Here is a 21,958-nt window from a genome sequence, read left to right as displayed (position 1 = left end):
TGGGATGTGTGCTTGCAGTGGGAATGGGTCCCAGATCCAGAACTGGTTTGTATCAAAGTTCTCATGCTTTCCAGAAATAACACTTTGGCAGGTGCAGGAGGTGGTAAACTTGGTACCCTGTACAGACACTACTTCTAATTTGGCAATGTACAGTAGAAACGTTGAATCCTTTATGTAGAGTGGGCAGGGCTAATGGAGAATTAATGCATACAGTTTCAGAACTGCAGGAGGGGAATTGATATTTTTTGCTGTGGTACTTGTCTTACTTACCTCCAAATACCTAAAAATTGGTATTATCCATCTGGATTCCCTGAGGATTCCTGAGGACACAACTATTAATTCCATTCTAGGACAGAGCAGGGTGATTGTTTCTACTCTGTAGGTACCTCTGTCTTTGTACTGATTTCAGAACAATAGTATCACTAGGTTGAGTCAGGCTGCAAATGTTTGGAAAAGTTCAAATGGGACAATTCCAGTTTCCAAAAGGAAAAATTATTTTAACTTTTCCTACTTTTTTTTTTTTTTTTTGCTTTTGGAGTTATTTTTCCTCTGTTTTTTGTTCAGAATTATCTGAAACTATTAAAGCCATTGAGAGGAAACAGCCTTTTATTTCAGAACAGCCTACTCTCTGACTCTTTGATGTAGTGAGAATATATTTTAGGGTCAGGATTATGTCAGTGTCACATCATAATTGTGTTTTCTTCCTTCAGATCATATTAAAATGATTGATCTGTATCCTTTTCCCCTTTAGCTTGTCTTCCAAAAATCCATTAGATAGCATCATGGACAACATCTTCCTAATTGTTTTTGAGTCTTAACTCACCCATGTTTAGCAACTACAGAAATTGCTACAGTGGGAGCTAAAATAAGCTCATATGTTGCAGCAACTGGGATATGTGTCAGAACTGGCAAGGTAGTGTGCTTCTAGCACTGTTTTAGGAGTCTGACATCTTTACTTATGTTTAGAGTCTTAATTCAGTCCATGAAGAGATCCTGGAAACTGGTACAGAGCTACAATGCCAAAAATCTTGAGATCAGGAAAAAATCCCTTCAGTACTGCATTATCTACCTTCTTCCCCAGGAGCAGTAGAAATATCACAGATGAAACATGCATATGGTTAATCCAAATTTTGTAATGCTATTTCAGTCTAGCAGTTTTCTTATAATATTAAAATCTATTATTATTTGCAATTTTAATTTCAGTCCTCTTGAAATATTTCCTGTTATGAGGCCCTTATTTATTACTGCAGTTTGTTCCTTCCTCCCTTCTGTTCCCTCACACATAGACACACGTCTCAGTGTCCCTTCTCTAGAGAAAGGATTTTCTCTCACTGCTGCTCTCTCATTTCAGGATCAAACTGTATGTTTTAGTCAAGTGCATTAGAGTGCTTTGTTGGTTGTGTTGATACAAGTAGTACTGAAGTCTTTAAGCCTCATGACAATAAGTCATGAGTCATCTTGGTGAATGTGTGCAATAGACTACTAAGGATAGGTCAAAAATATTTCAGCATCTGACCATTATGGCTTGTAATTTGGCAGATGGCAGATGCTCTAACTTTTCTACTGTGAAAATCACATGGGAAATTTTCTCAGTGTTCTGCTAAAGTGCAAAAGTAGTGCTTAACTTTCCTATGTCTTTAATCACTATTTATAGATTTAGAAAAAAATTTTCTTGGTCATACAGATTCTGTCTATAAATGTCCATGGGGTTTTTTATTATCATTCAAAAGCAAATTGTGTGACAAAATTTCACTTTAACAGAGAAATTATTCCAATCTGAATATCTTCATGAACTAGGAATAGAGGAAAGCAAATAGATGCTTATTTCAACTGTGAAGTACAGAAGGGATTCTGATAGTTTAAAAGTGTGTGCTTTAAAACAGTTTTACTTTACTTGCTAATTGCAAACAAAATTTCTATACTGCAGGTTGAAAAAGGAAAATGATTACTTTTTGTGCAGTAACTGTCATTTTGGGATAGTCTGTTTTTACAGTTTGGGGCTATTATTGAAGCAAAGTCTAAAAATATAGTAGATTACTGTAGAGTGAAAAAGTATTAATGAAAGGCCTGCAGATTAATGCATCCAGCTGCTTGTGACTTTATGTATTAATTGTCCAGCTTCTTGTTGGTTTCCTGAAAAGTTTGCCCTTTCTGTGGGCCTGACTTGCCAGTTGATGCTTCTACCTGCTTGGCTCGAGTGACCTGCTTCTTCAGGATGGAAATACTGATATCATGTCAGTCTGTAACACTCCAAGCCTGAGGAAGAACAAATGAATGTTTTGTAGCTGTTTGAATTTCTTGAAGAAAATGAGCTCTGAAAGGACTAAGACAAACATGCAAACGTGTGCCCTTTTTTCTCTTTTCCATTTCATTACTTCTTGCTCACACATCATTCTTATAATGATCAGTATGTTTTTCCTATAGGCAGATCAAAATCATGCAGATCGTCTTTGTCACTTTCTTACGAGAGAGATAGTTTGGTCACAGTACAGAACAGAGTAATAGACTCACAGAATACTGGGTTGAAAGGGGACCTCAATGACCATCTGGTCCAACAAGTATTTAGATGGTAGCAGTATTTGTGATTCCTGGGATCTTTTTCCTTCACCACATCATTCCCTTTCAAAAAATGAAGGCTGTGAGTCAAGCCAGAAAACGTCAGGAGTTGTCCAGTTCATAGGGTAGAAAAGTTTATGAGTAAGGACCAAGTTTAAAGCATTTGTTGAAATTTATGCCAGTTGTCTAAACCCCCACCTCTGTTGTGCTCCACCTTGACTGTCCACAGTTGGAATCTGATCTACATCAGTCCTAAGAAAATTATATTGTCTGGATGAATCCCATTTTCTGGTATGGATAAAACATTTGTGTAATTCACATGGGCATTAGACAAGGACTCTACTGCCTTAACTTGCTGTCCTTCCCCTTCCTAATTCACAAATGGGCAAACAAACATAAAAATTATGCCTAAAACTGTTTCTTATCATCTTCTTCCTAAAAAAGGAAGTAAATGAGATGGTAAAACGTCAAGGGAAGAAAACTATCTAGATATACTAAGTAGTCATCAATGTACTATTTTTTAATACAGCACAAAATTAAACAATTAAACAATTAAAGATTTATGACATATCTCTTGCTATTTATAAATTGCTTTATACAAGGAGTTGTTAGATGTTAGAAGGCTCCAGTCCAGCCTGAGAACTTCCATATGAAGAACTTCAGATAGAATGAGTACCTATTTTCTTGAAAACCTCACTGTAACAACTTATTCAGTAGTGTTTCCTTCTCTCCTGTGCTCCAGCAGTCACTTTTTCATGATTAGCACTTAATTTCTTGCAACTGAATTTTGGGTATCTGTTTATTAGTAATTTTTTTCTTTGTATGTGTGTGCATGTACATATGGAGACATATACACATAAAAATACATATAAAAACATCTCTAGATGCTCATGAGCAAGCTCCTTTATCTTACATTAATTCAGCAGCTCTGATTTGTGCAAATTGAGTGAAGATTAGAAAATGTGCCATCAGAAGGGACATTGCTTAGTATTAGCATATTTTCTGTAATTCAAGGTGATAAACAACAAATGCTCTGTTTAGGGCAGATCATAATTTCATCTGGTACACAGTTGCAGTTGTAATTATACACTTACATGTAAATACATCACTTACAGGATACCCATAATTCACAAGGCAAGGATTTTATGCTATTAAGTATGTTACTTTCTTCCATGTAGTATAGTTTGGACTTGGTGGTTTTTGTGTTATTCCAGCTCTTTGTCAGTTGATCATTTTTGCAAACATTTAACTATTTTGGGGAAATGTTGCACATAAAGCTGCTTCTGTGTCTTTGGCCCTTCTGCTAATAAATCCTGACATGTCTATCTTCCATTACATTACATAATAACTGAGGGGTTTTTCCCTCATGCAGAGGCTCTGTAAGCCTAATGGCTGTTCTGCAGAATCATTGGCACATATGCTGTGGTCTGCATGAGGTGAGGGCATAGAGCAGCCTAGTTATTTATGATTTTCTTGTCAGAAACTGCCAACTTTTTTTTTCCTGTCTTTGTGGTGTTAGTTCAATACAGTTGCTTAAACAAAATAAAAATAATTAATCATTTTTTTCTATTAGATTGTTACTGTGAATGCAATTATAGGTACCTAGGCACAGCATCTGGATTGACCTGCCAGAGAGATTATCAAACCAGATTTTAGTTGTTTTGGTTATTCATTTCTACACACATGTATTCTGAGAAATAATTATTTTATACTTCATTCCAGTGAGATTCTTTTGTAAAAAAGATAATGCTTTTATTGTACTTATTTTCTGATTTTTTCAATTTGAGAGCCCCATAATCATCCATGAAGTACATGTGGACTAGCAGTTCACTGACATCTTAGGAGAGACCAAAAAGTTTTAGCTCCATGCAGTCTTAAAAGTGTATATCCCTCAAAGATGTTTGAGTTAACCTTACAAAAAAGGGTATATAGTCTTCATTTTCAGCTTTATCAGTTTACAATATGAAAACTCACCAAAATGAGTTTACAAACAGAGTCATATGGAAGCAATAGTTGAACTTCTCATTGGAACAGGCAGCTCTCTACTCTGGGGGTTTGTTCGAAGACTGCATTCCTTCCCTTCCACCCTTTTTATCTTTGATGCAGATTAACCCAGATAAAGCTGCTTGCCACATGTGTAACGGGCTTTGATTCAACAACTCTTTTCTTGTTCTTGCCATGACTGAAGCACAGTTCATGGACATGGAGCTGAATGTTTTCCTGAATGCAGTCAGCACCACAGTCACTCAAACTGCTACTTGGATTTTCTCTGTGTAGAGAACACCCAGGTCTAGTTGTTTCAACAGTGCTTCACTTGGAGATTCAATTTTTAACTCTAGATGTAACCTCAGGCACAGCTAACACTCCTGGATCTGTGCAAAACAATATCACAAAACCTTTCTAGCTGTTTATGTAACCAGTAGACAAAGTAATTGCAAGCAGTTTGGTAGATAATGTGCATCTAATTATATCCTTGGTGGGATTCACTGTAACCTCTTTTTTTAGTCTTCTGAAAGCATAAATATATTTACACAAACACAGAAGCTCATCAGTGTTAGTATAGAGTGTTCCCCAAAGCAGCTACATGGTTTTTATTTCATATCAGTAGTTTTTCACTCCATATGATTTTTTTCCCATTAGGGCAAGGAAAACTTGGGGTTTCATACTCTCCATTTTTTGATGTTTGGAAATGTATGTGTGCACACATGCATGTGTACACATGTATATACAAAAGCAGTTAATATTGTTAATTAAAAGCAATATCAATAAAAAGCCCATCATAGTTAGCTCATTTTGTTGTATTTCACTAGAAGCTTTTTAAAAAGCCCATGGTTTTTATAACAAAATCGTTTTGTCAGTTTTTCTAAGGAGCTGTGAGTTATTGTATTTTTCAGCTGAATTGAAGCATTTTTAAATTTAGGTAGTTAGGATTGCAGCTCCCTAAAGGTGGTATTTAATTCAGAAGAAAACTGGTAGCAATTATCATTATTTGTGAATTTACAAAAGGCTGTTGCTTTCACTTTTCATCTTGTATATTGGCTTTTGTGTTTGAGTTGTGTGTTTTAGAATTGGTAATGGAAGAAACATAATTTTGTCCAAGGTCAGGATTAAAGTTCTTCTCAGAGAGAGAACTGTTCTTTGTGTGCTTGTCTTCAGTGCAAGGGTGAAGAGGTATCAGGAATCCCTTGACTGTTAGAAAGACCCTGAAGTTTTTCCTACTTCAGTTACTACCCTTGAAAAGTATATCTTTGATTTTAGCATATAAGTCTAAATGTGTGGTCACTAGGACAGCAAAGTGAATGAACTGGTAATAGAGTGAATCTCTTCAACAAAAAGTCTCAATTGTATAACATTGTGGAAAGGTGTGTATATTTTTATCTCATACCAGGTATTTAATTGATTCCAGTGCAATGTCATACTTCTCCTTACTATATAATCAGTTATTTGCAGAAGATGAGCAGTTTACCCTAGTTGAAGTATTTTTCCTCACTTAAGGGAGGTAGAAGGAAGGAAAAAGGGCTTGTTAGTGCAACAGCTAAAAAAAAAAGATTTCTCTTTTTCTGGTGCAAATTGCCAAAAACAAGTTTTAGTAAGTCTTAACATCATTAACTTCGTAATATCAGATCCTACCTTGTGTTCAGATTCCATGGCATTTTTGTGGGGTCTTGGTCACTTGGCCCAAACAAAAAAAATTCTGCTTGATCCCAAGGCAAAAACCCATTGTTTAACCTGCTATATGCTGAAAGCATGGCTCCCACGCTACTATTTGATTGGAGTTGTCAAAAGTAGAAGTGCTCATGTCCATTTTCCTACCTCTAGCAGTGGTACAAACAGAATATGTACAGATTTCACCTCTGCCTTATACCCCAGCACATCCACTGAGCATTTGGCAGCTAGCATTTGATAGGTTCCAGGACTGAAAACTGTATTTTCACCATTGTGTTTAGTAACCCCGAAGGAATCCTTCTTCATTGCATTTGTTCATTTGTATTTGGAACATCCTCATGATTTGTGCCACTGAGTTCCACACTCCAATTTTGCATTGTACTGAATTATATATATATGTACACACACTTTCTTGTGTTACTTTTCAATCTGCTGTATCATAGCCATGTCAGTGTTCTGTATTTTGTAGGAGAAATAATGAATGACCATTTTCTGTAGACTTTCCCCTTGTCATTCACAGTCACACACTCTGTTGTGTTTCACCTCATTTGCCTCTTCTAGTCTGAAGACTCACGATTTCAGTCCTTCAGGTACAAAAGCCATTCCATACCTGTGGTCATCTGTGTCTCTCTGCATTATATCTTTTGTAGTTCTTCTGCCTTTGTGTGAGGTGAGGTGGCCAGAGCAAATAGCCAGATTTAAAATGAGGATGCATCCTGTATGCAGTGGTGTAACAATTTTTTCTATTTTCTGAATTTTCTCATAATTGCTCCCACCTTTCTCTTTGCCTTTTTGACTGCTACTGAACAAGTGCCACAGAGTTACCCACTGTGACTGCAAGGTCTCTGTCCCAAGTGGAGCAGAGCTAAATTAGAGTCTTTATATGTGTAGTTAGGGCTGTGTAGCCCCACAAGCACCACTTTGCATTATATCAACACTAAATAAAATTTCCCTTTTATTGTGCTCTTGGAACTTGTGAGATCCTTCTGCAGTTCTTTGCACCTGGTTTTACTTTGACTATCCTCTTTTTTTCTTGAACTTTTTGTCAGTAAACGTTGTCATGTCACTATTCACTCTCCTATCCAGATCACTTTGCAAACAGCACAGCACAGATCCTTTTGGGACCACTGGTAATATTCCTTCATTGTGGAAAACAGATGTGTATTTGCACTTCATTTCCTTTCTCTTAGTTATGGAAAGTAATGTAGGACTTTCCCTTCTAATCCTTGGCTCTTAGCTTCTGCCAGAGCTTTGATCAGGGACCTTCTCAAAAGCTTTTTGGAAATCCAGATTCACTCCAAGCAGAATCCCTGTTTCCCATATGATTCCTAACTCTTCCAGTGACCTCTAAGAGTTTGGGAGGTAGGACTTCCCTCAACAAAAGACAAGCAGATTCTTCACTGATTTATCTTATATGTGTGTGGATATGTTCTAATCAATATTTATGGCTTCATTGTATTTGCCAGCTGTAGCAGTCAAGTTGTACAGTTCCTCAGGCCTTTGCCTTGGTGGAATCTCCCTGTGGTGCTTTTGCCAGGGTATCTGTGAGGGCAGCGAGTGTGGCCATGGACAATGGTGAGCAGCTGGGAGCAGCCACCTCTTCAGCTCTGCAGCCAAGGACAGTAAAACAAGTCCTGGGAAAGCCCTTCCCCCCAGCTACTGCATTGGTGCTCCACTACTCTAATTTTCCCCCTTCCCTTTTAATCCTAAAACCAAAAAGGCACGAGGGGTTGACAGGTCGAGCTTCCTTGTTCTCCTTTGTTGTGATCTGCTCTAATCATAGAGGAGCAAAGAGAACTAACTCTCTGGATAAAATGGAACTAACCTGGATGTTTGAATAGTCCCCAAAATGCAATTAAAACCAAAAGAGATTAGATGTTGATACAAAAAAAAAAAAGATATCTTTTATTTAATGGTAAGAGAGGCAAAGAGAAAGAAAAGGAAAAGAGAGAAGGAAGTAGAAATGGGGTGTGGGGGGGAGGGAGGACAGGGAGAATGACAGAGACAGATTAAGTAGAAGCATATCACCCCTCTGTGGGTCCCAATGACGTCTCCTTGTTTCCCTCCATCTGATCTTCTTGCTGGTGAGGGTCCCCTGCCAAAAAGGATAGAATCCAATGGATTAGTGCACTTTTGGGCCGGATGGGAGCACACAGGTACCTCTCTGAGGGGGGCCAGTTTGACACTTGTAAGACTGTGGATCTGCTGCATTATGCAGGATCTTGTGCAGTGCTCTGGTGCAGGGTCTGGGGACTCCTTTGGGGAGAGTCTTTGATGGGCCATGACACCCCCTCAGCTGTGCCCCATGGGAATGTCCCATAGATGTGGCTTTCCAGGGGTGAGACACCCTATATATGGAAGTAATAGTTGAAGTTCCAATATGGAAGAAGTATGGGTCAGTCTGCCCAGTGGAGGACGGGTGTTCTCTGCCTCTGACCAGAGGCTTTTTCACCATACACAGGAAACCTCTCCTCATCCTCCCTTTGGTGTAGGGGTCTGCACAAGCCTGGCAGCAGATAAACCTGTGGCTGTAGCCTCTACCCCTGAGGGTGCTGGGCTTAATCCTCCTGTGAAAATATTCTTCCCAAGCCACACCTGATAACAGTATCACTTTATCTTACCCCAAAGCAATTTATAGCCACGGGCCTCAGCCAGGAGTACAGTAGTCTTTGCTGCAGTTTTTGTTATACAGTTTTGCTAAAATAGGCAATAGTCCTTTGTAAAAATATTTAAGCCATAAACCATAACATTTCAGTCCCCAACATACTTTTCCTCATTTCCCATTGATGCAGGTGCAGGGGGTACTTTGAGATGATGCACAAAAGACAGTAAACTCTGCTCTTAATTTGGAAAACTAGCCACAGCTGCTTCCAGGATAGAAAGTTAAACCTGTTTTCAGGTACCACGGGGGTTTTATTTCCTGCAGCTCCACTTCGTCCTGCATTTCTTTGACAGAATATCATTGTTTTCAGACTGCAATTCCTTAGGTAGTTTACAATTCTTACATTTAAAAATGTCACCCATAAATGTCATAATATATTAGGGTACTGTTATCAAAAATCAGTAGCATCAAAAATCAGGAACTTAATAGATTTGATGGGTTGAAGTGCTTGATTCCTTTAAAAAAATAAGGTAAAATTTATGGGGCAGTCAGACTCTTCAAAAAAATAACCATAAATTCTTTATAGCATGAGGATGATTCTTGTTCTCTCCTTTGCATGTTTTCCTATGAAAATAAAGATCAGAACCTTAGAGTGGGTTATCTGTACAGTCCAGAGAAGAAGGATCTATTCTTCCTGGTTCATAATTAAAAAATAAACCACCCCTTAATGAAAAAAAAAATTGCACATTCAAAGACAATTAAAAAAAATATTGGATTGAGTGCTCTTTTAGGCTGTGGAGCTCATTGGCACATGGAATTCTTAAGGAATTATTATTGAGAGTCCAGCAAGACCGTGGAGCACGGGAGCAGTCAGTAGTGTTGAGAATTTTAAAAGAGGTTCTTCCTCTTAATCAAAACTTAATTTCAGCACAAGATTCTAAGAATTTAGCCTTGGAGAGAGGAATTGGGAGTGAGAAAATGCTGAAATAAACACAAGCAAGGAATATGAACTGGTTTGTTCTTACTACATTCAGTAGAGGGAGGAAATTACATCTCAAAAACACCATTCTTCTGCAGTGTTTTACCTCCAAGAAATACCAATGTCAAGTACATGGAACTGAGAAGGAAAACAATCAGCTCCATGAACATCCATACAGTCTCTCTAGGCCAGAGCCAGCTCTTCAGGATTCATAGACATATACAGGATTCCCCCCTCATTCTCCTAAGGCTATTTTCCGGGAGGAAAGTTTGGCCTTTTTTCCAGCTAGACAAGTGCAGCATCTCCCCTTCACACCCCTAAGAGAACAGGACTGTAAACTGTGTACAATTATAAATGTTGCAAGCTGTAGTCACTTGCTTTTCTGTATGTTTCTAACAGAGACACAGTTGTCATCTTTCAGAGAGAAGACAAGAACAATCATTAGTTCTGAGCATTATGAAATCTGAAAACTCTGTAAAGTCCACAAACATTTTAGTAACTTGTGCATGTTTGTGGGAAAGCATGTTTGCAGGAAGCGAGAAAATAAGATATCTGGAGTTCTCTTATTCACACCATGAGTATTTTGTTTTTTCCTCACAGCAGCCTGAGCTGAGGGAGGAGGAGGATTTTGGCCTAAACAACAAATTTTCTTGACATTGCTAAAGAGGCTGTCAGAGCAGATCTGTATGCAGCCTGTGAGCCAATTCAGGAGGCCTCTGTTGGTCCCTCACAGCTTTGTTCATGCAGTGTTTCATGCTGGAAGCCTTTAATGCCTGTGCTAATATAGCTGCTGAGGACTAAGGATCATTTAACAGAGGAGAAACTTTACTAGCTCATTCTGTGTCACCTCAGTGGGACTGAAACACCAGATGTACCTCACTTTCCTCCCAGTTCCTTTTCACATTGCATCACACCTCCTCCATGTGAATGGCACTGCTGCCTTCTGCTCTCCAGCAATGGGGTTAAGATTCAGAATCTTCCTGAATCTGAATCCTGAATGTAATGAATTGTCTTTGTGGTGCAATGCAGGTTCTGGGTTGACCAATGTTAAGACAGAAGAGATATCTGAGGTGAAGATGGATGCGGAGTTCCGGCATGACTCAGGATACGAAGTTCATCATCAAAAGCTGGTGAGTGACCAAGCAGTGCTTTCCATGCATTTTAGGATGCTGATTCAGTCCTGAACTAGTGAGTCACTTACGGCCATGTTTTGCTTGAGTGATGTGGACACTGAAAGTACCAACAAAAAGTTAGCATGTGAAAAGATTATGATTTTTCTGGTTCTCTCTTCGATGAGAGTAAGCCTGGAACAATGTCAGCAGAGAGGATGGAAAGTCATTGAGCCTCACATGAGAGGAAATTCCCATAGTTCCTGTCCTTGCACTACTGTGGTATTTTTGGGGTCCCCAGGATGAAGGAGGAATTGATGAATCTGTCTCCATGTTCTTAGAGGCTAATTTATTATTTTATGTTACTATATTATATTAAAGAATACTATACTAAAGAATAGAGAAAGGATACTTACAGAAGGCTTAACAAGATACTAACTAAAATCTCGTGGCTGACTCCTCAGAGTCCAACACAACCTGACGGTGATTGGTCATTAAGTGAAAGCAATTCACATGAAACCAATCAAACAACCACCTACCTGTTGGATAAACAATCTCCAACCACATTCCAAAGCAGCAAAACACAGGAGAAGCAATCCAATAATCATTGCTTTCATTTTTCTCTGAGGCTTCTCAGCTTTCTGGGAGAAGAAACCCTGGTGAAGGGATTTTTCCAGAAAATGTGACAGTGACACATTGCCATGCCAGTGGATGTGCTCACATGGAGCACATACTTGTCCCACAGTCCATCTGTCTCATAGTCTCTCTGTGTCATACAAGAGATACAGAGGTTGGAAAATGCTGAGTTTAACAAAAAGAAAAAGAGTTTGAGGCGCATAGCACAGTGCAGCAAGAAATAGAATGGCACCATTTCAGGAGTATAGTCCTTTCCCATCAAAACAGATGGCAGTGGTGTATGCATGGAACATAACCTTTCACAAGAATGGCTGCTTGGGATGAAAGGAGATTCCCCACTGGCCTTAATTTTAGTTTGTGTTTGGCTGTATCTGTGTGTTTTGTTCTTTAAGGTATATGAAATTATTATTAATAGGGGAAAGGCAGGTAGGAGAAAAATATTGTTCCCCATTTGAACTGTGCTTCTTGTGAGCATAAAAATGACAACCAAAAGCACTGTAGGTAAGAAAAGCATCTTCTAAAAGCTTTTTTTGGTCGCTTAATGAGCAATGAAGAACCCAGACAGCAATGTTGACTATAAACCTGTTCTGTTTCTTCTTTGTAAGGGTATATTATGTGATGAGGTTTCAGTTCCATGGCTTTCAATATCCTGATATTAAACTTGGAAGCTTTTTTTCCTTAATATATTTTTAAAGCTAAGTACTGCTGAAAACCAAAATTAACATGGGACTCAAATTTGCATTTGAACTAGACAGTCACTCTGTGACTGCCATCTCTTTGATGCCAAGAATTGGGAATTACCAATTTGATGAGTTAATCCAAAATGCATTAGCACTAATTTGGCAAAGTCTGATGTGCTTAGCTCAGATGGGTTAAACATGCCAAGGGAGCAAACCTGTGCAGGGTGTAGAAGAGAAGGAATTTGCCGGAACATGGGCTAGACACAGTAGTTACTGGTTGTCACAGTTATCAGCAGTGCCCTTTAGTGTGGAAGTGGTTTGATACCATCTCAAGGAATTAGGTGCTGGGAGCTCCCCATACCATGGTGGCTGATGGGGAGGGCATTGCAGTCTCTGCATATGGTAGTCCCTGTCATGCTTAAAATGGGACCTTTCTAGCTTTTCACAGTGGTTTTTGCCATGCTTTTTACTGAGAGGTACAACCACTATTAAAAAATTAGTAAGCTGTCTTCTAGGTTATCTTTTCAATTGAGACTGAGCAGGGATTCTGGTATTGCTGAGCAGGTACTGGACTGACAAGGCCTTGCTTCCCTGCCACACACCATGTCCTGACCAATGCCCCTCTACATTTAGCATTAATTCAAAAGCAGGGGGCAGAAAACACTTTGATCTGTGCATCCATTCTATGCCATGGTAGAATTTCCTGAAACAGTCTCCTAAAGATATTGCTTTGAATTCAGCTGCACGTTGTATTTTACATGCAGACCTCTGAATTGGGTTGAAATTGCATTTATTTTCTCCTTTATGGAGGTCCATGTTTGAACTGTACATTAAGTTGATTTTCATGGCTTGAAGTGCTTAAGGCCTTCCTCTCTTGCATGTGTATATTAGCTGGGGCATTTCAGTGCTCCTGAAATAGTATAGTAACAGAATTTCAGTCCTAGGCAGGTAAAACTCATGGAAGAAGTTACTACTTTGCACTGGTTTATGCCAACACTATCCATTGTTTGTACTCTCTAGTAAATTTTTAACTTTGCTATTACACATTTCTTGCTAGTGACTAGGAACAATATAAATATTTATGCTGCATGCTTTAATACCTTTCTGACAAAGGTTGTGTTTATTAAGGAGTGCAAATGTTACACAGCTCAGTATAATTCTCAGCTGGTTTCTTGCTTCCCTCTACATTTTTGTTAAATACTTGTCAAAGTATTTATTCTTTCAGCATGAGATAGTCATACAATTCTGTGAATGTAATTTATTCTCTAACTTTTTTTGCCCATTTTGGTTTAAAATAATAATAACAATAACAACATCAACAGTAATAATATTAATAATAATTATAATAACTAAAATAGCCTGCTATTGGCATGCAGACAAAAGAATTGTAATGTATGCTCAGATGTGAAATAATCCTATGTATTCTTTGAATATGGAACAAGGCAATGAAGGCAATCACCCATTTTTCATACCTGCTCCTGCTTATAAAAGCCAGATTTATTATATGCACAGTAGAGCATCTTGCTGTCCTCTGTTTTGCCTTTTCAGTGTATAAAATTCAAGTGGATTTTCTCTGATTTTCACACAGCTATAACCTCCTAGGTCTCACAGAAGTACATCATGCAGATACAGCTTATTCTCTTTACCCTGCAAAATCTTGAAGCACTCCTTTGTGGTCACTTAAATCAGTGATAGCTTTTGTTGGCTCATCTCCTGTGGTGTGAGCATTTTCTCCCAGCTGGTTGTGTGCAGGTTTCACTGCAGTTCACAGGTCCTTCATGACTCTTTCTTAGAAAAAATGCATCATAGTCCAAACAGGCCACACAGATGTAAATGTATGACCCCACTCATGATTAGCACTCTGAAAATAAAGAAATGTGTGTGCTCCTGGGTTACTCCACTCAAGCCAGTCACTCGTGCAATGAGCTTGACTTGCTTACTCAAGGAAAAAAAGGAGCTACTATCTAAGGCCTGTGTGAAGCTGAACATGGAGCTGAGTCCTCCTTCAGCACAGCACTGCTGCACCACAGGCCATACACGTGTCCCAGATTGCTCCTCTCCAGCTTTCAGAGCTTTGTGGCGCAGCAATCCAGGTTTGAGTAATTCCCAAGACATGCAGTGCCATTTAATTACTGATGCTTCAACAGCCTTTATATATTGCTGTGGCAGCTTGGCAGGTTAGTCAAATGTTCAGTGAGCTTTTTATTAGCCATCTTCCTTTATATTTCTTTTCTAGGTGTTCTTTGCTGAAGATGTGGGCTCAAATAAAGGTGCTGTCATTGGACTAATGGTGGGAGGTGTTGTCATAGCAACAGTGATTGTCATTACTTTGGTGATGCTGAAGAAGAAGCAGTACACATCTATTCATCATGGGGTTGTGGAGGTAAGAATGGTGTCACCTGTGCAACACAGTCAACACACTGCTGTATAAATGTTAATTTATGAAGGAAGAAGCTGTGGTTTTAGCTATTTTGGCATTGTTACATCCAGCAGTGTGGAATCAATTTGCTTTATTTAGTAAATGCAAGCACAATGTAAACCATGTTAAAGTGGGTGTAAAACCACAAAACTTTCTTCTGCAACCATTCCAGACCAATCACTTAATAATGTAAGAGTTCATTTTATAAGAAATTTGACAGCAGCCAATGAGAAGATACTGCGCAAGAGGAAAAATCTGGTTTTACTCTTGGGAAATCATACACCAATTTTTTTATTTAGCTGTAATGTTTGAGACTGGCCCTCCCATAGTTTGTGCTGTGCAGTGCAAGGATTTTCCCCAGACAGGTATTTTGTTGTTCTCTGTTCTCTAAACAAGATTTTTGTTGTCACAAACAGCTTTGGATTTATGGCTAATCTGAAACTCATCATTTGAGAAACAAATAGTATGTAAGACTCTTATATAGGACTTTGAAAATCTTTGTCTCTTCTCAGTCTGCCAAGGAGGTTTGTGGTCAATTTACAGAAATTTAAAATATTTTATCTATTTCATGGCTTTACGATAAGATCTCTGTAAGTAGAAAGACTTCATTATGAGAACTGGAAGAAGTTAATGTAACTCTTTTTCTTCCTACTTAGTTTGCTGTTTGAGTGTCTGGTTTGCAGACAGTACTTGTATTAGTAAGCACTTGAGACACTTGTTTATTTTTGCCTTTTAGAATTGGCATTTTACATTTTTGATTGAAACTGAAGTCTTGATCAAGTCCATAGTTTATGTTGGTTTAATCTTGAGTCAAACGAACCTTGCTTTGTTCTTGCTGGAGACACACATGCTTCATGATGCATTTATTCCACTGTCTGGGGTTACAGAGGGTCTTAAGAATTATTTGTGTAAGCCTTTGTCTTAAGCCTATGCTTGTGCATCCTTGTGTCCACACTGTGGTTATCCATGTGGTTTGAAACTTTCCAAAGAGACATGGTCAGGAGATCACCAACAGTGTGGGGTGATTTGCACACATAGCAACCTGTGCAGAATTTTGGACCAAGAGGCAGAAAATAGCAAACAGGAATCTCAACTTCAGCTTTTGATGTGATAGTTTTCAGCCTATTTTGTAGAAAATTGAAGCAGATTTTAGTATTAATCCACCAAGCTGGTGGATATCTGGATTTCTGCTGCCAACAGTTGTGCCACCAGAGACTCTCCTTTGGGTGAATTTAATAATAATGGAAAAAACAGGAACCTTGTTAGGCCAACCCCCAGATCAGACGTTGAATGTAGACATACCATTATTGCAGGATGTCTTGGTTTGAAAGACAGGTGTCTGCTAAGGAAGGCAGGAGCCTCCCTCAGAAAGGAAAATGTAAACCTACTCCCTCTTATATATATAGAATTCCTATAGAATATAGAATTACTATAATTTTGAAATTAAGGAACTCTCAGGCAAAGATACGAGGATAGGAATAACAGTTCTTTACTAGTATGTATAAATTAAAACAAGTAAAACAACAACAACAACAAACTACAACTTAATAGGAAAATTAAAAGACATGGGTATGCTGTGAATTAAGCCGGAATGTGACCCTGGTTGCCCCTCTCCTGACAGGTTGATGCTGCAGTGACACCAGAGGAGCGCCACCTTTCCAAGATGCAGCAGAATGGCTACGAAAATCCCACATACAAGTTCTTTGAACAGATGCAGAACTAGGACATCATAGCAGCCTCATGAGTTGAATGGAAGAATAATTGCTTCACTGCCCATTGGTGTTCAGTTATAATGTGGAAAGAAAGAAAAACACTCTGCTTTATTATTTACTCATTCTCGCCTTTTGACAGCTGTGCTGTAACACAAGTAGATGCCTGAACTTGAATTAATAAAATCGGTAATGTATTTTCTCTCTCTTTCTCTTTACATTTCAGTCTTTACACTACATTATTAATGAATGTTTTTTGTGTACTGTAAAGAGGTTAGCTGTATTTAACTAGTGCATGGATAGATTCTCTTTCCCAATTATTTATCATGTAGCTCCTTAGCCAGTTGTATATTATTCTTGTGATTTGTGACAAAAATTAGGTCCTAGTTGAAACATGCTTTAAGAATTGATGGGGGATGCTTTCTGTGTCTGTGGGGTTTAGCTGCTTCTCTTTGCTGAGCATTTTTTTCTGATCACTATGCATTTTAAAGTAAACCAACATTTTTTAAAAGTATTTCAGATGAGTTATTGAAATTCTTTTTCTCTGCAACTGCATTTTATTGTACGGATTGTTGCTCCTGCTGTATTAGTGATGTAGAAATCATGAAAATACACATTTGTTTTGTTGTGCCTGTTTTATGTGCACACTTTAGGCATTGAAAGGTAAACTTTATTTTCTTTTCCATGTATCTTTTTGATCTCAAAAAAATTATTAAAAAGAGTCCCTGTTAATTGTGAGCACTTCTGGGGGACGAAGTGCCTGCTGGCCAAAAGTTAACAGGGGTCCTCTGCAGGATGATTGTACAGAGCCATTGCTTATGAATTGATAGCTTTCTACACTGTGTTACATAAATAAATTAAGAAAAGAATGTGTGGGCAAGAGTTTTCTTTGGAGGCAGAAAACAGAGAGTTCTGAAAGCCATTTAAACAGAATACAAGGGTGTTCACCCTGAGAGAGAGCTGGGATTCTACAGAGATTGCAGCTCTGAGAGTTGGACTGGAGCAGAAGGAAGGCAGCAGTGAGACAGGGCAGGAAGTGGGAAGTGCCGTCTTTGGCACAGCTACCCTCTGAGATGTCTTTTCCTTTTTTCCTTTTCTTTTACTTTCAGTTTGTATAACAGTGTTTTAATGTAAATAAATACATTCCTGGAGGAGCCCTGTTGTAGTAGTGCGTTTCTGTGCCAACCAGCCACCCTTGCTCATGCAGAGGAGCATGACATGGATGCCTAACCCACCTCCCACTTTCTTGGCCATCCCCTGGCATGATTTACCAGCAAGTTCTTCCCTCTCCTCCCCACACCTCTTCTGGCTTCCTGGCAAGATTTGTGCCTTGCAATGTGCTATATACTGGTGAAGGTGAGGAGGAGCCTCCCAGACTGCACCCAGCTTGGTTCTGCTGCCTCACAGCAAGTGCCCAGGAGGGTAGAACAGCAGCACCAGGAATTTTTTTCTGCGGGAAGAGGGCAAAGCCATTGGTGAGCTGGGATACATAACCCCTAGCCCAGCATGTTCTCTCCATTGCCTGAGAGCTTCCTTCAGCTCCTGGCCCTCCAGGAGCACTCCTGTGGCACAGGGAGAGCACAGTAACTCACCACAGGGCTCTCCTGCCAAGAGAGATGAGACCACAGTGAGTGAGTGGACCAGGGGATCTTCAAGATAGGTTTTATACCCAGTCCAAAATAAGGACTTCTCTGTTCAAACTTGGAAATGGGTTCTGGAATAAAACTGAAGGGGTGTGTTTGTGAGAAAGAAAGTGAATTACTGTTTCTCTACAGTGAATGCGTTGGATAAAGCAGGACTGAAGGAAGAACTAGGAGCAGAAAAAAGACAGCATAATCTCTTCAGGGAAAGCCTCTTGTAACTCAGTTTGTGTGCAAGCCATGGCAGCCTCTTCTTCAGCATCACTGGCAAGTTTTGTCTCAGCAAGCAAGATGAGGCATGGCTGCAGTGGGGCTGCACAGCTCAGGCAAATGGCTGAGTCGCTCCCGACTTCAACTGGGAGAAAATAATAGTTTCCAGTCCTATTACTCACTAGTCCTTCCCCATCCATGGTCTTACACAAAACCTCACCTGTTCAGGTAATTCACCTGCTGGCCTGGAACACAGCCATGCTGTCTGACTGGCCAGGAGGGATGTTCCCTGAGAGGGAACAACCAGGCCAGGGAGTTTCAGAAGCCATCTTGGAGATTCAGGATGATGAAGTGGCACCTACTACTCTGAACCAGTAGTGGGAAAAACTTCAGAGCTTCCCATTGCCTGTTACCAAGCAAGTATTTATTCCCTTTGCTCTTCCATCTCTACTGTGTCAAGGGAATTCATCTCAAGGGATCAGAACACTGGAAGTGGTTGGTGTTATTTGCAGGCCTTGGAGTACCAGTGTGTTACAAAAAACTTACAAAATACCCCCAGAGGAGGATTTACCTTCTCCAGTTTTAAAACTGAACTGGCTGGGCCAGGATAATGTGTGATGATAAGCAGAGGCTTTCAGGCCCCAAGCTGCTTAAAAAAAATTATTCTACAACTATTTAGGTTTAAGCTTGTGTCTGTTTGTGTAGGTCTTGTTATATAGGTCAACGTACCACCTAGAAAGGAATATGTAAGACTGTCTTCTGTTCAGATGTCCAGTATCGTAGAAGATGATCCCACTTCAGAGGGAAGGCAGGATGTAATTCAATTTAGCCCAATCTCATTAAAGAGGGATTATCAAAATTCCTTTGAGAGGAAGCTGGAGTAATCCATAAGATACAGAGAACCACTGGCCTTTAGAGCAAATTTCATTTATAATACCATAATCCCATGCAATCCCAGTTATAGAAAAATGCAATTGCTTTGAACACCAATTCCCAGACAGTCAAGCCTCCTGGTGTGGGGTTATGTGTCCAGTGAGATGCTGGTGCTGCTCTTGCTCCTTGTGCATGAGCTGTTAATAAATTGCTGGTTTATGCACTGATTAGGTGATCAGGTTTTATGATTCCCTCCACACACATACTCCTGAAAGCAAAGCAATAAATGCACACCATGACGTGCATGGAAAGCACAAGGTGTGAACAAAGTTCCCAAAACTTCAAGAGAAACACTCTCACAACTGCTCCAACTCTGGACGCTGATGTTCCCTGGTAAAAGTGGCAACATCCTGCCTATCTCATAGCCATGCAAGGTCCTTATTGTGGAAAGATTATATTAGGTATGAACAAACACAAAGTAGAAAAGCTCACTGAGGACAGTACCTGAATGCCTTGCTTCTAAGTGTGGGATTGATTCAGTATCACCCTCTTCAGCAATAAACCAGGCAGGGCCACTCCATGTACGAAACAAAATGCTATTCTCCAGCCCTGAGGCAATTTACTCTTGGAGGGGTGGGGGAATAAATAAAATAAAAATATCCCTGTCTGTTGAGTTGATCTATTACATGGAAGAAGTTTTCTAGCCTGTCCATTTCAACAGAACACGGTTAGAGAGTGTTTGCACTGCAGGTTCATCAGCAGAGCTGGGGAGGGTGGTGGTCCCTGGCAAGCCAGAGTGGTGCCAGCAGGGATGGGAGCCAGCCCAAGCCTGCTCAGCCCTTGGGGTGTGCTGGAGGTCTTGCTTTGGCTGGCTTGTGTTGGCTTGCTCAGAGTAATGAGTCCCAGGTGCAAGGTGAAGCTTCAGACATTTTCAGGCACATTGTGGTGGAGCGACCATAAAATGTGCCTTGCTCTGCAATTCAGTGTCTGCCTCCAAATCAGACTGGAGAACCAACATTTGGGGCAGGGTTTAGGGGTGATTATGGTGGTGCTGGGTTGACACTTGTACCAATGATCTTGAGGGTGTCTTTCCAACCTTGATGATGCTGGGTTTCTCTGACTACATGGTTGTCTAGGAAAAGCAAACAAGGCTTTGTGTTGCCTTTGCAGACAGCACTTCACAGCAGCTATATTTTCCTCTAGGTCTCTTGTGATCTTTGCACAGCTCCAAAGTCTCCATCCTCATTGTGTCTGCACTTACCAAAGCAATTTTTGAGGGCTTTCACTGTGTGCCCAAATGGCTCAATTTTATTGTTTAAACTAATGGATTTTGTGGGCAGCAGGCAAGCTGCTGTTCAAGTGCCTCCCGGCAGCGTGCATGAAAACACCCTAATGACACATAAGAACAGGTTACAAATAACACTGTCTGCTTCTATTTCCCTGCACTTTTTCCATCACTTGAAAATGAGTGGCTCAATTAAGTCAGTCTACAATGGCTCTTCTCTCTCCTTGCTTTCCAGCAATTATCTATTCCTCCTCCTTCCTACAAGAAGCAAGCACTGAATATTCCCCACAGCTTTCTACAGTCCTGCAAAATTTATTTGGCTGACTATACAGCAAAATCTTTTAAGGTTCCAAATAGAAGTATTGAGATTTTTATTGAAGTCATTAAATATTCTGGCTTTAATAGGATTCTTAGTTAAAGCTGAAATTGGACACTGAATTAGGAAGCAAGTCTCCCTAACTAGTGCCTCCCATGTATGGTCTTCAGCATCAGTTGTGAGGAGACCCCATGGGAGCTGGGCTTGTTTAGTCTGGAGAAGAGAAGACTGAGAGGGGATCTCATCAGTACATAAAAATACTTCAAAGTAGGTTTTTAGGAAGACCATGGCAGACTTTTCAGTGGCGCTCTGTGACAGGATGAGGAGTAATGGCTATAAACTAAAACACAAGAAGATCCACCTGAACATGAGGAGAACTGCTTTCCATGGAAAGTGGCAGAGCACTGGAACAGGCTGCCCAGGGACGTCCTGGGTTCTCCCTCTCTGGAGACATTCCAAACCCACCTGGACACATTTCTGTGTCACCTGCTCCATGTGATCCTGCCTGGGCAGGGAGGTTGGACTGGATGATCTCCAGAGGTCCCTTCCAACCCTGACAGTTCCATGGTTCTGTGTTTGTAACCTAGTTTCTCTAAGGAAGATCGTTCAAGAAGAGCATCCACAGCAGTTTCAGAAAGGATACCACCTAGGTCAAAGGGTGATTGGTGTCTTGGGGTGATTTTATGATGGTACTTCATTCCCTAATCATCTGCTTTATGCCCAGAAATGGCTGGGGTATCTTTAAGATGAAGCCTGGGAACGCAGGGCACAGCTCTGTTCAATCTCTCTCCGGTGTTCTCCAGACAGAGTGGACCAGGGACCTCCATTGTTACTTCTGTTGGATTGGGCTTTTTGCTTGCTTAAAGGAAGAAGTTTTTTCCCTACCCTTTCCCTAGCCTGGAGGCTGTACTGGGAATCCTCCCAGCAGCTTTTTGGTTTTTTGTTCCCTTGAACTCTTTTTGGCTTGGCTTGTTTTCCTTTTTGGCCTGCCTGGGAGCCAGCAGGACAGCCCCCAGCCCGACCTAGGAGGACCTGAAGCAACATGAGAAAGAACATTAAAATCTACCAACTTTGGCTGCTGTGAGGAGGGGACCCACACCAGAAGTTCAACAGATTTCCCATTTGCTTCGCTCTGAGCTGCTACATTAACTCCTCTTCCCCTTCCTGGAGAAAAAAAGGGACCAGTCCTCATTTTGTTTTCCAGGCCACATGGTCAGTCCAAGTAATTTTCTTCCCTGAGCATTTTTTGGTTTCTTTTTTTTTTTTTTTTTTTTTTTG

General features: G+C 40.1%; 1 protein-coding gene across 2 annotated transcripts in view; it reads left to right on the top strand.

The window, feature by feature from the left end:
* APP (amyloid beta precursor protein) overlaps nucleotides 1–17,510 on the top strand; it is a 153,980-nt gene extending 136,470 nt beyond the window's left edge. For both annotated transcript variants that reach the window (XM_005425819.2, XM_005425817.2), the window contains 3 exons: nucleotides 10,833–10,933; nucleotides 14,465–14,611; nucleotides 16,269–17,510. In XM_005425819.2, the coding sequence (XP_005425876.1) occupies nucleotides 10,833–10,933; nucleotides 14,465–14,611; nucleotides 16,269–16,370 (350 nt within the window). In that variant the 3' untranslated portion in view covers nucleotides 16,371–17,510. The remainder of the gene's footprint in view (nucleotides 1–10,832; nucleotides 10,934–14,464; nucleotides 14,612–16,268) is intronic.
* Nucleotides 17,511–21,958: the final 4,448 nt, after the last annotated feature.

This window comes from Geospiza fortis, unplaced genomic scaffold (assembly GCF_000277835.1).
Source record: "Geospiza fortis unplaced genomic scaffold, GeoFor_1.0 scaffold154, whole genome shotgun sequence".
Classification (NCBI taxonomy): domain Eukaryota; kingdom Metazoa; phylum Chordata; class Aves; order Passeriformes; family Thraupidae; genus Geospiza; species Geospiza fortis.
Note: the sequence above shows the minus strand (reverse complement) of the source record. Positions and strands in the feature narration are given on the sequence as shown.